At 43.6% G+C, this 15,716-nt stretch overlaps 1 protein-coding gene across 1 annotated transcript in view; it reads right to left on the bottom strand.

The window, feature by feature from the left end:
* Window positions 1-15,716, bottom strand: part of itga9 (integrin, alpha 9) — a 389,627-nt gene that overhangs the window by 11,928 nt on the left and 361,983 nt on the right. Inside the window, exon 27 of the mRNA XM_043688825.2 lies at window positions 13,143-13,262. Within this exon, the coding sequence (XP_043544760.2) occupies window positions 13,143-13,262 (120 nt within the window). The remainder of the gene's footprint in view (window positions 1-13,142; window positions 13,263-15,716) is intronic.

Below are 15,716 nucleotides of genomic sequence, written 5' to 3'. Positions count from 1 at the left end.
TCAGGATATCCCCAGTAATTTGCAATCAACAAAGTGCCTTTAGGAAAGACTGCAGTCAAAAATGTACACAGCAAGATATCATAAGCAACAATTTGCGAGCTCAGCAAGTAACTTGCTATTAATTGAGAAATAATTTCAGTTGTTCGTCAAAGGATAGATCAATGTTTTATTAATGCAAGTTTGCAACTCAAACATTGACCTTCATGTGCTGAACAATTTGCTGCACATTTCAAACAGTTTGTTTTTAACCTAAAGTGTGTTTTATTGAATTTAATAAGACTGGCAGAGCAATCAATACCAGGATTCCGGAATGTAGAACATGAATTTGGTAATGCGTTAGTAAATGGTCAACATATAATTATATTTTAACTGAAATGCAACAGCAGCAACTTTTAGATTGGCTTTCCGCATCTCTTCAGATTCTGATGACCAAATGCAGCAAGACCAGGACAATATCCATACTTGGACTGACAAGTAACATTTGCACCACATAAATGCCAGCTATGACCATCCCCAGCAAGAGGGAATCTAAGCATCATCCCTTGACATTCACTGGCTCTATCATCGCTGAATCCCCCATCATTTGGAGATGCCGGTGTTGGACTGGGGTGTACAACATTAAAAATCACAACACCAGGTTATCGTCCAACAGATTTAGTTGGAAGTACATTATTTGACACAACCACCTGATGAATGAGCAGCACTCTGAAAGCTAGTGCTACCAAATAAACCTGTTGGCCTATAACCTGGTGTTTGTGATTTTTAACTTTGTATCCCCCAGCATTAACATCCTTGGGGTTATTACTGACCAGAATTGGAACAGAACCAGACATGTTAACCAAGAAGAACCAAAGACTGCAGATGCTGGAAATCAGAAAAAAAGTCAGAAATTGCTGGAAATACACAGCCGGTCAGGCAGCACCTGTGGACAGAAAGCAGAGTTAATGTTTCCAATCCAGTGACACTTCTTCAGAAAAGTCATATTAATACTGTACCTACAATCCTGCAATGAGTAACACAGACAGATAGAAGTGATGAGAAATTTGCAACAGCAACAGTATGTGATGGATGGCAGTTATAGGAAGGGGGGAAAGTCTCAGATACAGTCACATGGATGGGTTAACTCCAGGAAGGGTAAGAGAGGTAGGCACCTAGAGCAGGAGTCTTTTGTGGATATACCCATTTCAAACAGGCATCCTGTTTTGGAAAATGTAGGGGGTGATGGATTCTCCGGGGAACGTAGCACAAACAGCCAAGTTTCTGGTATTGAGACTGGCCCTAATGCAATGAGGGGTACGTCGGCTTCCAAGAGATCAATTGTGTTAGGGGATTCTGTAGTCAGAGGTACAGACAGACGTTTCTGTGGCCAGCAGAGAAAATGCAGAATGGTGTGTTGTTTCCCTGGTGCCAGGATCAAGGATGCCTGGGTGCAGAATGTTCTCACGGGGGAGAGGGGCTAGCAAGAGGTCATTGTCCACATTGGAGCCAACGACATTGGAAGGGAAAAGGTTGAGACTCTTAAGGGAGATTACAGAGAGTTAGGCAGAAATTTAAAAAGGAGGTCCTCAAGGGTAGTAATATCTGGATTATCCCCAGTGCTACGAGCTAGTGAGGGCAGGAATACAAGGATAGAGCAGATGAATGCATGGCTGAGGAGCTGGTGTATGGGAGAAGGATTCACATTTTTGGATTATTGGAATCTCTTTTGGGGTAGAAGTGACCTGTACAAGAAGGACGGATTGCACCTAAATTGGAAGGGGACTAATATACTGGCAGGGAAATTTGCTAGAACTGTTTGGGAGGATTTAAACCAGTAAGGTGGGGGGGCGAGGGGGGGCGGGGGTGGTGGGACCCAGGGAGATAGTGAGGAAAGAGATCGATCTGAGACGGGTACAGCTGAGAACAGAAGTGAGTCAAACAGTCAGGGCAGGCAGGGAAAAGGGAGGATTAGTAAATTAAACTGCATTTATTTCAATGCAAGGGGCCTAACAGGGAAGGCAGATGAACTCAGGGCATGGTTAGGAACATGGGACTGGGATATCATAGCAATTACGGAAACATGGCTCAGGGATGGGCAGGACTGGCAGCTGAATGTTCCAGGATACAAATGCTACAGGAAGGATAGAAAGGGAGGCAAAAGAGGAAGGGGAGTGGCATTTTTGATTAGGGATAGCATTACAGCTGTGCTGAGGGAGGATATTCCTGGAAATACATCCAGGGATGTTATTTGGGTGGAACTGAGAAATAAGAAAGGGATGATCATCTTCTTGGGATTGTATTATAGACCCCCCCAATAGTCAGAGGGAAATTGATAAACAAACTTGTAAGGAGATCTCAGCTATCTGTAAGAATAATAGGGTAGTTATGGTAGGGGATTTTAACTTTCCAAACATCGACTGGGACTGCCACAGTGTTAAAGGTTTAGATGGAGAAGAATTTCTTAAGTGTGTACAAGACAATTTTCTGATTCAGTATGTGGAGGTACCTGCTAGAGAAGGTGCAAAACTTGACCTACTCTTGGGAAATAAGGCAGGGCAGGTGACTGAGGTGTCAGTGGGGGAACACTTTGGGGCCAGTGACCATAATTCTATGCGTTTTAAAATAGTGATGGAAAAGGATAGACCAGATCTAAAAGTTGAAGTTCTAAATTGGAGAAAGGCCAATTTTGACGGTATTAGGCAAGAACTTTCAAAAACTGATTGGGGGCAGATGGTCGCAGGTAAAGGGACGGCTGGAAAATGGGAAGCCTTCAGAAATGAGATAACAAGAATCCAGAGAAAGTATATTCCTGTCAGGGTGAAAGGGAAGGCTGGTAGGTATACGGAATGCTGGATGACTAAAGAAATTGAGGGTTTGGTTAAGAAAAAGAAGGAAGCATATGTCAGGTACAGACAGGATAGATCGAGTGAATCCTTAGAAGAGTATAAAGAAAGTAGGAGTATACTTAAGAGGGAAATCAGGAGGGCAAAATGGGGACATGAGATAGCTTTGGCAAATAGAATTAAGGAGAATCCAAAGGGGTTTTACAAATATATTAAGGACAAAAGGGTAACTAGGGAGAGCATAGGGCCCCTCAAAGATCAGCAAGGCGGCCTTTGTGTGGAGCCACAGAAAATGGGGGAGATACTAAATGAATATTTTGCATCAGTATTTACTGTGGAAAAGGATATGGAAGATATGGACTGCAGGGAAATAGACATCTTGCAAAATGTTCAGATTACAGAGGAGGAAGTGCTGGATGTCTTGAAATGGTTAAAAGTGGATAAATCCCCAGGACCTGATCAGGTGTACCGAGAACTCTGTGGGAAGCTAGAGAAGTGATTGCTGGGCATCTTGCTGAGATATTTGTATCATCGATAGTCACAGGTAAGGTGCCGAAAGACTGGAGGTTGGCAAACGTGGTGCCACTGTTTAAGAAGGGCGGTAAAGACAAGCCAGGGAACTATAGACTGGTGAGCCTGACCTCGGTGGTGGGCAAGTTGTTGGAGGGAATCCTGAGGGACAGGATGTACATGTATTTGGAAAGGCAAGGATTGATTCGGGATAGTCAACATGGATTTGTGCGTGGGAAATCATGTCTCACAAACGTGATTGAGTTTTTTGAAGAAGTAACAAAGAAGATTGATGAGGGCAGAGCAGTAGATGTTATTTTTCTGGACTTCAGTAAGGCGTTCGACAAGGTTCCCCATGGGAGACTGATTGGCAAGGTTAGATCTCATGGAATACAGGGAGAACTAGCCATTTGAATACAGAACTGGCTCAAAGGTAGAAGACAGAGGGTAGTGGTGGAGGGTTGTTTTTCAGACTGGAGGCCTGTGACCAGTGGAGTGCCACAAGGATTGGTGCTGGGCCCTTTACTTTTTGTCATTTACATAAATGATTTGGATGTGAGCATAAGAGGTACAGTTCGTAAGTTTGCAGATGACACCAATATTGGAAGTTTCATGGACAGCAAAGAAGGGTTACCTCAGATTACAACAGGATCTGGACCAGATGGGCCAACGGGCTGAGAAGTGGCAGATGGAGTTTAATTCAGATAAATGTGAGGTGCTGCATTTTGGGAAAGCAAATCTTAGCAGGATGTATACACTTAATGGTAAGGTCCTAGGGAGTGTTGCTGAACAAAGAGACCTTGGAGTGCAGGTTCATAGCTCCTTGAAAGTGGCGTCACAGGTAGATAGAATAGTGAAGAAGGCGTTTGGTATGCTTTCCTTTATTGGTCAGAGTATTGAGCACAGGAGTTGGGAGGTCATGTTGTGGCTGTACAGGTCATTGGTTAGGCCTCTTTTGGAATATTGCGTGCAATTCTGGTCTCCTTCCTATCGGAAAGATGTTGTGAAACTTGAAAGGGTTCAGAAAGATTTATAAGGATGTTGCCAGGGTTGGAGGATCTGAGCTACAGGGAGAGGCTGAACAGGCTGGGGCTATTTTCCCTGGAGCATCGGAGGCTGAGGGGTGACCTTATAGAGGTTCACAAAATTATGAGGGGCATGGATAGATAAATAGACAAAGTATTTTCCCTGTGGTGGGGAGTCCAGAACTAGAGGGCATAGGTTTAGGGTGAGAGGGAAAAGATATAAAAGAGACCAAAGGGGCAACTTTTTCACGCAGAGGGTGGTACGTGTATGGAATGAGCTGCCAGATGATGTGGTGGAGGCTGGTACAATTGCAATATTTAAGAGGCATTTGGATGGGTACATGAATAGGAAGTGTTTGGAGGGATATGGGCCGGGCGCTGGCAGGTGGGGCTAGGTTGGGTTGGGATATCTGGTCGGCATGGATGGGTTGGACCGAAGGGTCTGTTTCCATGCTGTACATCTCTACGACTCTATGACAACCTGACTCCCCAAAGGTTATCCACCATCTACATTGCAAATCAGGAATGTGAAGGAATATTTGCCACTTGTCTGAAGAGGAAGACACCACTCCAGACGTTCAGCACCATTCAGGACAAACAGCCTACTTGAATCTCACCTCAAGTTTTCCATAAAACATTCACTCTCACCACCACCGCGCTGAGTGGCAGAAATGGTACTCTGCACTGTTGGAGCTCACCAAAGCTCCTGAGACAATATTTCCCAAACCTGCTACCTCTGCCACACAGAAGGACAAGAGCAGCAGATACTAACACAACAACAGCACCTACAAGTTTTCTCCCAAACCACTCATCATCCAGAATTGGAAGTACATCATAACTCTTCGACTGTGGCTGGGTCAAAAACCTGGATCTAATTCAGTCACAGTATTGTTACAGTACCTTACACCACAATGACTGTTGTGATTCAAGATTCTGTTTGACTGAGGTATTGCCAAGGTGAATGCACTTGAGAACAAATAGCCCTGTGCTTTTGTTTAATTCTAATATATCACCTAAATATACTTCTTTCCTGTCGAGGACAGGCGTCTGCATTTGGGAAGCTTCTAGTGTATGTAAAAGAGGTACATTGTGAGCCATACTGACAATCTTGAACTGGTTTTAATGTTTGATTTTCTCAGAGGTGATAACTTAAAATTGTTTTCAAAAAGATCATTTATATTTTAAGACATTGCCTGATTGTAGTGAACATGCCAGATTTAGTGTTTAACATTAAACAAATGAGTTTGTGTGGAAATCCAAGGAAATTTCCAAATGGGTGTAAGGTTGGTTGTTCACCAGAATTGACAAGTACATCCAAACCAGAAATCTGGCCCTGCTTAACATGGAGCAAGACTAACTGATCATAGATGTTACATTTTTCCACTCACTAATTCTGAAAGACTTAAATTCATGAGATTCACATTCATGTATGGGGGCAAGAGCCTCACTTAATTGTTCATCTTCAGTGTCCTACAGCTGAAGGGGAAAAATTAACAGCAACATCTCTGGTTGTCCCAATTCTTCAAACTTGCCATCAATCATCACCCAGTAAATATTCAATCAGGAACCACAAGATTGGTCATAGTTGTCCAAGACTTCCACATGTGTTGACAAACCATTTATTCCATTTTGATTAGATTCCCTACAGTGTGGAAACAGGCCCTTCGGTCCAACAAGACCACACCGACCCTCCGAAGAGTAACCCACCCAGACCCATTTCCTCTGACTAACGCACCTAACACTATGGGCAATTTAGTGTGGCCAATTCACCTAAACATGCACATCTTTGGACTGCGGGAGGATACTGGAGCACCAGGAGGAAACCCACGCAGATACGAGGAGAATGTGCAAACATCACACAGACAGTCACTCGAGATGGGAATTGTCTCTGGCGCTGCAACAATGCTAACCACCGAGCCACTGTGCCACCCTAATTGTAAGCCAAGCAACTCTATTATATCAGGTGGGATCTTGATCCTACCAATGTTGCAGCCGACTCCTCCTCTTCAGTCCCAAGTCTATAAAAGTAAATGGTTCAGTGAGTTTACTGTCCCCATTGCGTCAAATGAAACTCATGAATCAAGGCCTGTAGGGATTACCAATGTCTCTTAAAATCTCTCATTCTGAAGGATAATCCTTGGTTTTTACCTCTCGGGACTGTCTGATACAATAATCAAACAATGTCAAACACTGTACCATCTCATTGTTATCACTTATCAGCCCACTTATCTACTTGGCAGAAACTTGATTGTGTAGAGTTTCACCAATGACAATCATCTTTCAACAAGCTGATGGCATCTGTCTGGAAATAGAGACTTTGTTTTCTAATGCCACTCTGGTTGAGAATTCACTCACTAAAATGAAATGTGGAGGTGCCAGTGTTGGACTGGGGTAGACAAAGTTACAAATCAGAGATGGAAATGTGTTGCTGGAAAAGCGCAGCAGGTCAGGCAGCATCTAGGGAACAGGAGAATCGATGTTTCGGGCATAAGCCTTTCTTCAGGAATGAGGAAAGTTGGTCCAGCAGGCTAAGATAAAAGATAGGGAGGAGGGACTTGGGGGAGGGGCGTCGGAAATGTGATAGGTGGAAAGAGGTCAAGGTGAGGGTGATAGGTCAGACTGGGGTGGGGGCGGAGAGGTCGGGAAGAAGATTGCAGGTTAGGAAGGCGGTGCTGAATTTGATGGATTTGACTGAGACAGGCTGGGGGGAGGGGAAATGAGGAAACTGGTGAAATCCGAGTTCATCCCTTGTGGTTGGAGGGTTCCTAGCCGGAAGATGAGGCGTTCTTCCTCCAACCGTCGTTTCGCTGTGGTCTGACGATGGAGGAGTCCAAAGACCTGCATATCCTTGGTGGAGTGGGAGGGGGAATTGAAATGTTGAGCTACAGGGTGGTTGGGTTGGTTGGTCCGGGTGTCCCAGAGGTGTTCCCTGAAACGCTCCGCAAGTAGGCGGCCTGTCTCCCCAATATAGAGGAGGCCACATCGGGTGCAGAGGATGCAATAGATGATATGTGTGGAGGTACAGGTGAATCTGTGGCGGATATGGAAGTTTCCTTTGGGGCCTTGGAGGGAGGTGAGGGGGGAGGTGTGGGCACAAGTCTTGCACCTCCTGCGGTTGCAGGGGAAGGTGCCGGGAGTGGAGGTTGGGTTGGTGGGGGGTGTGGATCTGACGAGGGAGTCACGGAGGGAGTGGTCTTTACGGAATGCTGATAGGGGAGGGGAGGGAAATATATCCTTGGTGGTGGGGTCCGTTTGGAGGTGGCGGAAATGACGGCGGATGATGCGCTGTACATGGAGGTTAGTGGGGTGGTAGGTGAGGACCAGTGGGGTTCTGTCCTGGTGGCGGTTGGAGGGGCGGGGTTCAAGGGCGGAGGATCGGGAAGTGGAAGAGATGCGGTGGAGGGCATCGTCGACCACGTCGGGGGGGAAATTGTGTACACGAGTTGGGACATAATGTTGAGGCTGTGTAGGATATTGGTGAGGCTACTTTTGGAATACCACGTTCATTTCTGGTCTCTTTGGAAAGAGGTTGTTAAACTTGAAAGAGTTCAGAAAAGATTCACAAGGATGTTGCCAGGATTGGAGGGTTTTAGGGAGAGTCTGAATAGGCTGAGGCTATTTTCCCTGGAGCTTTTGAAACTGAGGGGTGACCTTATAGAGGTTTATAAAATCATGAGGGACATGAATAGGGTACATAAACAATATTTTTAACCCAGGTTAGAAGAGTTCAAAACTAGAGGGCATAGATTTAAGGTGAGAGGAAAAACACTTAAAAGATACCTGAGGGACAACACTTGAATCACATTGCACCTTGGAATTCTGTAGTCATTCTCCATTTAAATATTACTCTGCTTTTTTTATTCTTCTTATCAACTTTACATTTTTCCATGTTATACTCCATCCGGCACAATTGCCACCCTTGATTGACAGTGCTAATTCTCAATCTTTACCTAGCTTCCTATTGTCCTTGGAAACAGACCCTTCAGTCTATCTCATCCATGCCAATCAGATATCCTAAATAAGCTAGTCCCATTTGCAGCATTTTGCCCATATTTCCCTCAACCCTTTCATGTACCCATCCAGCTGCCTTTTAAATGCCGTGATTGTGTCCACCGCCACCACTTCCTCTGGCAATTCATTACATACATGATCAAATCAAAGACTCCCTCGTCAGATCCACACCCCCCACCAACCCAACCTCCACTCCCGGCACCTTCCCCTGCAACTGCAGGAGGTGCAAGACTTGCGCCCACACCTCCCCCCTCACCTCCCTCCAAGGCCCCAAAGGAAACTTCCATATCCGCCACAGATTCACCTGTACCTCCACACATATCATCTATTGCATCCTTTGCACCCGATGTGGCCTCCTCTATATTGGGGAGACGGGCCGCCTACTTGCGGAGCGTTTCAGAGAACACCTCTGGGACACCCGGACCAACCAACTCAACCACCCTGTAGCTCAACATTTCAATTCCCCCTCCCACTCCACCAAGGATATGCAGGTCTTTGGACTCCTCCATCGTCAGACCACAGTGAAACGACGGTTGGAGGAAGAACGCCTCATCTTCCGGCTAGGAACCCTCCAACCACAAGGGATGAACTCGGATTTCACCAGTTTCCTCATTTCCCCTCCCCCCAGCCTGTCTCAGTCAAATCCATCAAATTCAGCACCGCCTTCCTAACCTGCAATCTTCTTCCCGACCTCTCCGCCCCCACCCCAGTCTGACCTATCACCCTCACCTTGACCTCTTTCCACCTATCACATTTCCGACGCCCCTCCCCCAAGTCCCTCCTCCCTATCTTTTATCTTAGCCTGCTGGACCAACTTTCCTCATTCCTGAAGAAGGGCTAATGCCCGAAACGTCGATTCTCCTGTTCCCTAGATGCTGCCTGACCTGCTGCGCTTTTCCAGCAACACATTTCCATCTCTGATCTCCAGCATCTGCAGACCTCACTTTCTCCTCAAAGTTACAAATCACACAACACCAGATTATAGTCCAACTATAGTACTTCCAAATAGCCTGTTGGACTATTACCTGATGTTGTGTGATTTTTAACTTCACTAAAATGTGTTACCCCATGCAATTGTTTGTCAAGGTAAAGTTGCTGCAGTTCTACCAGACCACACGGCTGCTCTCTCATTAAAAAGAGATGACTGGTGGTGGTTTAACTTGAGGGTCACCATGCCTCTTGTAAGGGGAGAAGTTGAGAAGGTAGGGCATTCATGGTAACTTAAGTTATTGTGGGAATTCAACGCACGATGTTGGCGTTACTCTGCATCCCAAATCAGCCATGCAGCCAATTGAGCTAACCGATCCCCAAAGCTACCAGAATATATATTTATTATTTCTACTCTCACTAATAGTGCTATACCTGCCTTGAATAAAAGCAAAATACTACAGATGATGGAAATTTGAAACAAACACAGAATACTGGAGAAACGCAGCATTTTTTTTAATGGAGAGAGGAACAGAGTTAACGTTCTGACTTTGATAAAACTCTTCAGAACTTAAAGGTGCAGGAATTCTTTTTTATATACACACTATTGACAGAGATGGTAGAGGAAGTACACAGCCTCTCCTTTTCCCAAGGAATTCATTCTTTATTGAAATGCTCTTCTCCAATCTTAATAACTCTGATTCTTAATGGTCCAATATGCATTCTCTTCTCCAGAAGATATCAATTTCTTGATGGCTCATTTGTTTTTACTGAAACCTTTGAGTGGCCTTTGTGCATGAGAGTTTTAGTAGTGTGTTCGAAAGACATTTGGCTAAGGAATGCATCATTGCCATGTTCCTCTTTGCTTGATATCCATATGCTCACTGTTCAAACAGTGGTAGCCAAGTAGCAATCAGGATTGGGTTGTTTTTCTGTGCCATTATTTTGTCGACTGAATACTGCTACCACAACTTTCTATACAGATCAAATCTAATTTACATTGTATACTTTACTGTAAATTTAAAGGTAAATTTTAAAAATGGGGACTGCAGAGAGAACTTATCAGAGTATAAAATTATGAAACATAGCTCCCAGCACAACATTCTGAAGAGATAGTGAGACAGTTGTGGCATTGATCATTGCTCCTTGACTACTGGGGAGACACTTAACGAGATTCTGCCTTCAAGAGAACCTTCCTCCATTGACTGTCCTTACAGAGCAGTTATTGTACAAATTACTAGTCCTAATGGCACAAACTAGAAACACAGGCTGCCAATAACTTTAAGACTATTATTTTGAACCAAAATTTTCAAATTAAATTGTCAAGGCTCCCTGCCAACAGTATGGGTTGTTAAAATTCCTCCCATTTGATGCAATTCCCATCATTCTCTACACTGTAATGGGCAGGCAACTAGAGGCACTGTACCCTGCAATTTCCAAGTTCCTGCAGTCATCAGTCAAGCCTCCACATTTGTATGTGAACCTCAGTTAGTTAAGTTTAAGGATTTTACATGAACAAACAGTTGAAACTCCTCAGAGCACCTCCTGTCCAACAAAGAAAACTACTTAGGTCAGTGAGAGTCTGTTACTGATTGGTTTAAGAGTCTGAATAACTTTGCAAACTAATTCAGCCAGATTTCAGTCCAGATGGCCTGCTAGTTAACTGAATAGAGTTGAGAACAACTGATTTATTTCTGAAGGAATCATCCTGAGGCAAACATTTATGAAGACAACAAGAGTTTTCACTATGAACCTAACAGTTATTCTAGTACAAAGAATAAATGTTCTTATCCACTGTAATATAAAATAACCTTTTAAAATGTTTTAATATTGTATGGGTTGATGGCTGTGATTGCATCAAATCTTCCTCACAAGCCTGCACTTTTTACTGTTTACCAAAACTGAGTGAACAAAGTTCCAATTGAAGATTAGTGTGTATACTAGGAGAACAGGAAAATAAATAAATGGTAAGCTGCTTAGATACATAAGTATATATTTACATCTGCTTGCATGATTATTATTAAAATACATTTTTCTGCACCTTTGAGAGTCATTAGGCACTGGACAAACAATCTTCTGCAAGTCAGATTTAAATTTACCTTTGTTCAACAATGTAAATACTCCAGTTGCTTTCTGTAGAATCTTAACTGATAAGCAAGTGGAGATTTATTTTCCCATTGGCTGCTAGCCAGCAGTTTTATCACTTGCAAAAGTAAATTTTTGAAATATTATTGAACTAATACAGCTGACAAATTCCCATTAATACAATCCTGGATCAGTGCCACAATTATCAGGACTAAAAAAACACAGCATTATAAAACAGTTAAGATGTATACTGATACTAACCACCTGAGGGTATTAGTTTCAGTGTTGCATGGCACAACATTCCTTAGGCATGGGAACAGCAACACAAATCACTTGAGGTTAAAAGTGCATGCAGTAATCAAAGATGGAAAACTGATGAATTTGTGAATGCTGACTACAAAAGGGTAGGCACTTTCTATTCAAGAAAACGCAAGGACAACACAAGCCAGCACTGTTTTCATCTCAAGTGAGGAACAGAAAACCAACTAGAAATACTACAAACAAGAGAATGAAATTATCAAATCATTTGAGATCATCAGTCCAATAAACACAACACTGTTGCTGTTTTCTGCTGTTGAAGTTTCAATAATGTCGGATATTGAACCATTTTACCTTATATGGATATGACCCAAAAGGGTCCTAACGATAATTGAAAATATTGTATTATTGCTAACATGTTGGCTCAGAGAAGACACGGACTCTCAGACATGTCACTCTGTTTCTTACTCCACAGATGCTGCCAGTCCTGTTGAGTTTCTCCAGTTTGTGTTTCTGATTTCCAGCATCTGCAATTCTTTACTTTTATGTTGGTCTGGAGCTTCTGCTCAGATCTAATTCATCCAAAATTGGCTAAACTAGCACAACGATTAAGGAATTCCACACAATGCCAATACAAATTATGTTCAGCACAAGTAGAATATCGATGTTTTTACGTTGGCTTAATGAAGGATTATGCTGGAAATTGAAAGCCACATCCAGGTGGTCTTGCTTGGTGATAAGGGCTCTGTTGATGGAACCTTGGCATATGTAGATGGTACACACTGTTACCTCTGTGCACCCGTGATGAAGGCATGTACATTTATATCGATGGATAGGATGCCAGACAAGTGGAGTGCTCTGACCTGGACAATGTGAACTCTGGAAGATTTGCAGGCTTACTTCCACTCATGCACCTCTCACATTGGATGTTGCTCATCCAATGGTCCACTAAGGTCATTTCTCTCCTTCATTAGCTGAGGACAGGTTTACAATGAAATTATCAGCAGTAAACGCAGGAGAGAAGTGGCCTGTGATTGGACAGATAGCTCTCCAGCAAATTTCAAACTAACTTGCCTGTGTGTTTTGATCATGGCCTGATGGACCTCATGCACAGCCCCTACAGGCTACATTCCATCACACAGTTGCCTGTTGAGAAAGCCTGGGTTAAATGAATGGATAGAAAATCAGGTAGTTCTGATTCAGGAAGCAACCCCATAGTTTAGAAGTCTGTTCAAATTAGTGAGTAATTGCACAATTTTGTGACAATGGCCTGGAGCAACATTTGCACGGAGGACAAATGTCTCTGGAAATCCTAACTCTGTCTACCTGCAGAGGTCCTTTCTACGTTGTCGAACCAATCCATGTGTTGAAGTTGTAGGAAGCATTTAAATGAACAGATAGTCCATCAAATTTAGTGTGTCCACACTGGAAAGAAAAAGAAAAGGCAAAGTTCTGCTTCCACTGAAAAATCTAAGATAGTCTGAGAAACTACAGGGCCAGTTACCTTCCAAAGCAAGACTGCGAGTAACAGGAAAATGAGGATTCCCACAAAAAGGCTGATGGCGATGATCCATCCCACAACATAACCACGAGGCTCCAGGTTGTGTAAGGCTTCAAACACCACCTAGAGAGAAACGGAAGCTGGGTTACATGCCAGGATTCAGAGTTACCAACTGACCAGACATTAAGATGGCATCACAAATGGTGTTCATAAATTCTCAATACACCTCAATTTGACAACGCGCCAGTAAGTGGAGTATGCCTCATCTGACATCCATATGCCAGCTTTCAAAACTGTCAATCATCAAAGCAACATGCACTTTCAGATTTTCTCAGTGATTCAAATTATTCATCCTGTGGGTTTAAACCACAACACAGTTGATGAAAGGTTGCTGCTGAGGCATTAGGTAGTGGGTGCAAATCTCACTGCAGGACCCGAGACCACAAATCAAAGTAGTAATGACTGAGTGCTGCATTGTTAGAGATGTTGACATTTATGTGAGCTATTAAACCAAGGGTGGATGTAGGAATTCTCTTGATCCCATTTGAAAGAGGAACAGGGAGTTATCCTCAGTGTCTTGGCCAGAATTTATCCCCAGTCTATACCATAAAAAGAATAAATTATCTGGTCCAAATCAAATTAGTTACTGTGTTTCTCAGAACAGTGACTATGCTCCAAATGTTTTCCATTGGCTGTCTCATGATCATGAAAGGTGCTATGTAAATACAAGGCTTTTGTCTCCTTTCAATATTTTCCATTCCAACCTATTGACAATAAACTCTCTTGTAAAAGAATTTATTGGGGTATTAAAGGTTCAGCTACATTACTTGTAAACTATCATACCTGTAACTGAATATTTATTGTCAAAGTTTCAAGAATAGGAAGAGCACATGACTGATTTTCCTTGGGAGCGGGGGACAGGTTGAATTTAAGATGAACCCTGATTACAGTGGATTCAACTCAATTACCTTTCAATAAGTGGGAACATGGAACAATCTGCCCCACCAGCAGAGTTGTGTTCAGAGCCATGCCAGGGAGAGTTACTGAGGCTACAGATTCTAATTGAAATACATAAGCTGCCCACTGAGAGCTAGTTTTGAGTTCCCTACAGGCCTTCCTTAAGGCATCAAGGGTGGATCTAGACAAAAGTAACCTGTCCAAGGAAGGGGATTGAGTAATCAGCATGAAGCCAACATAATTCCTTTGCAGACAAAAATTAAAAGTTAAATTGTTCCTGGAAACGGTTGAAGCGGTACTCCTTCGTGGGATGTTGCCATCATTGACAAGACCAGCAGGTGTCGCCCATCCATAACCACCCTTTACAAGGTGGTAGTTCACTAACAGTTTGAGCCACTGCAGTCCATGTGTTGCAGGTACACAAGTAGGAGCTGAGGGGAAGAGTACACAGGTGGAGGAGCTGTGGATCACGTCAGTTTCCTCGTCTGGATTAGGGCAGGTGCTTTGGATGCTTCAATAGCTCACTGAATCATGCAAATAACCTCACTCTCAAGGTTTGGACTATATCTAAAACCCCAGCTCTACGTGTGTGGCTGAACAGAGTTTGTCAAACTTGAACCTTAATGAAAATGCAAAACACCAAAGACATCACCTGCAAGGCTAGAGAAACATTTCCACATTGGCACAGTTTGATGGCAAGTTATAGAACAAAACAGCTACAGCAGAGAAGACCAGCACTGAAAAATACCAAGACATTTTGTCCCATTTTACAGCTCTTTCAAAAACTGAAAGGTTGTACTTTACATTCCTTCCTCCTGGGAGCAGGCTGGCAGGGGCAGGAATACAATTGGATACCATTGTGGTTGTTGGCCCTGCTACTATCTTGCCAATAGCATAGACTCAGAGAATCCCTAAAGCGTGGAAAGAAGTCATTTGGCCCATTGAGACTGCACCGACATTCCAAACAGCCTTCCTCCGGTCCCCACCCCCCATCCTGTCCCTGTAACCCCGCATTTATCATGGCTGATCCACCTAACCTGCACATCTTTGCACAGAAAGGAAACCAGGAGAGCACGCACAGGCAAGCTACGCAGATAAAGGGAGAATATGCAAACTCCATATGGTCAGTCGCCCCACGGGTAGAACTAAATCTAGTCCCCTGGTGCTATGTGTTTATATCTCACGTTGAAAGCTGGTCATCTTATACCCAACAATGAGACCCCACCCTACCATACTCCCATACCAGGGTGCTCTTCCCCACCAACCTCATCATGCCTACCAGCCTGGCCCCAGTGAAATACTCGTTCCCATGAAAGATCACAACCTGAAACATCTCGTTCTCTACAGATGATTCACTGAGTACTTCCAGCAATATTTAACTACAGCCTTGCATAAGTCTCTGAATGAAAACTTCTGGGCTGCTGGGTATTGTCTCTAGACCCAACAGTGACCACTGATTGCCGGCAGCATTACTTGTACCAGAGAGCCCTGTGATTGGCTTGCAGAGACAGAACCCACTCCCAGATGGGGTCAGACACCTAACCCTGACTCAATGAACAACTCAAACAGTCATTCAAACCATTACAGGATGGCCTGGCTAAGTGAAATCAGCTCGACCCC

Source organism: Chiloscyllium plagiosum, unplaced genomic scaffold (assembly GCF_037043375.1).
Source record: "Chiloscyllium plagiosum isolate Xiang-an unplaced genomic scaffold, Cpla_swu_hap1 HiC_scaffold_4, whole genome shotgun sequence".
NCBI classification, from domain to species: Eukaryota; Metazoa; Chordata; class Chondrichthyes; order Orectolobiformes; family Hemiscylliidae; genus Chiloscyllium; species Chiloscyllium plagiosum.
The sequence above is the reverse complement of the archived record's forward strand: the minus strand, read 5'-3'. Positions and strand labels throughout refer to the sequence as shown.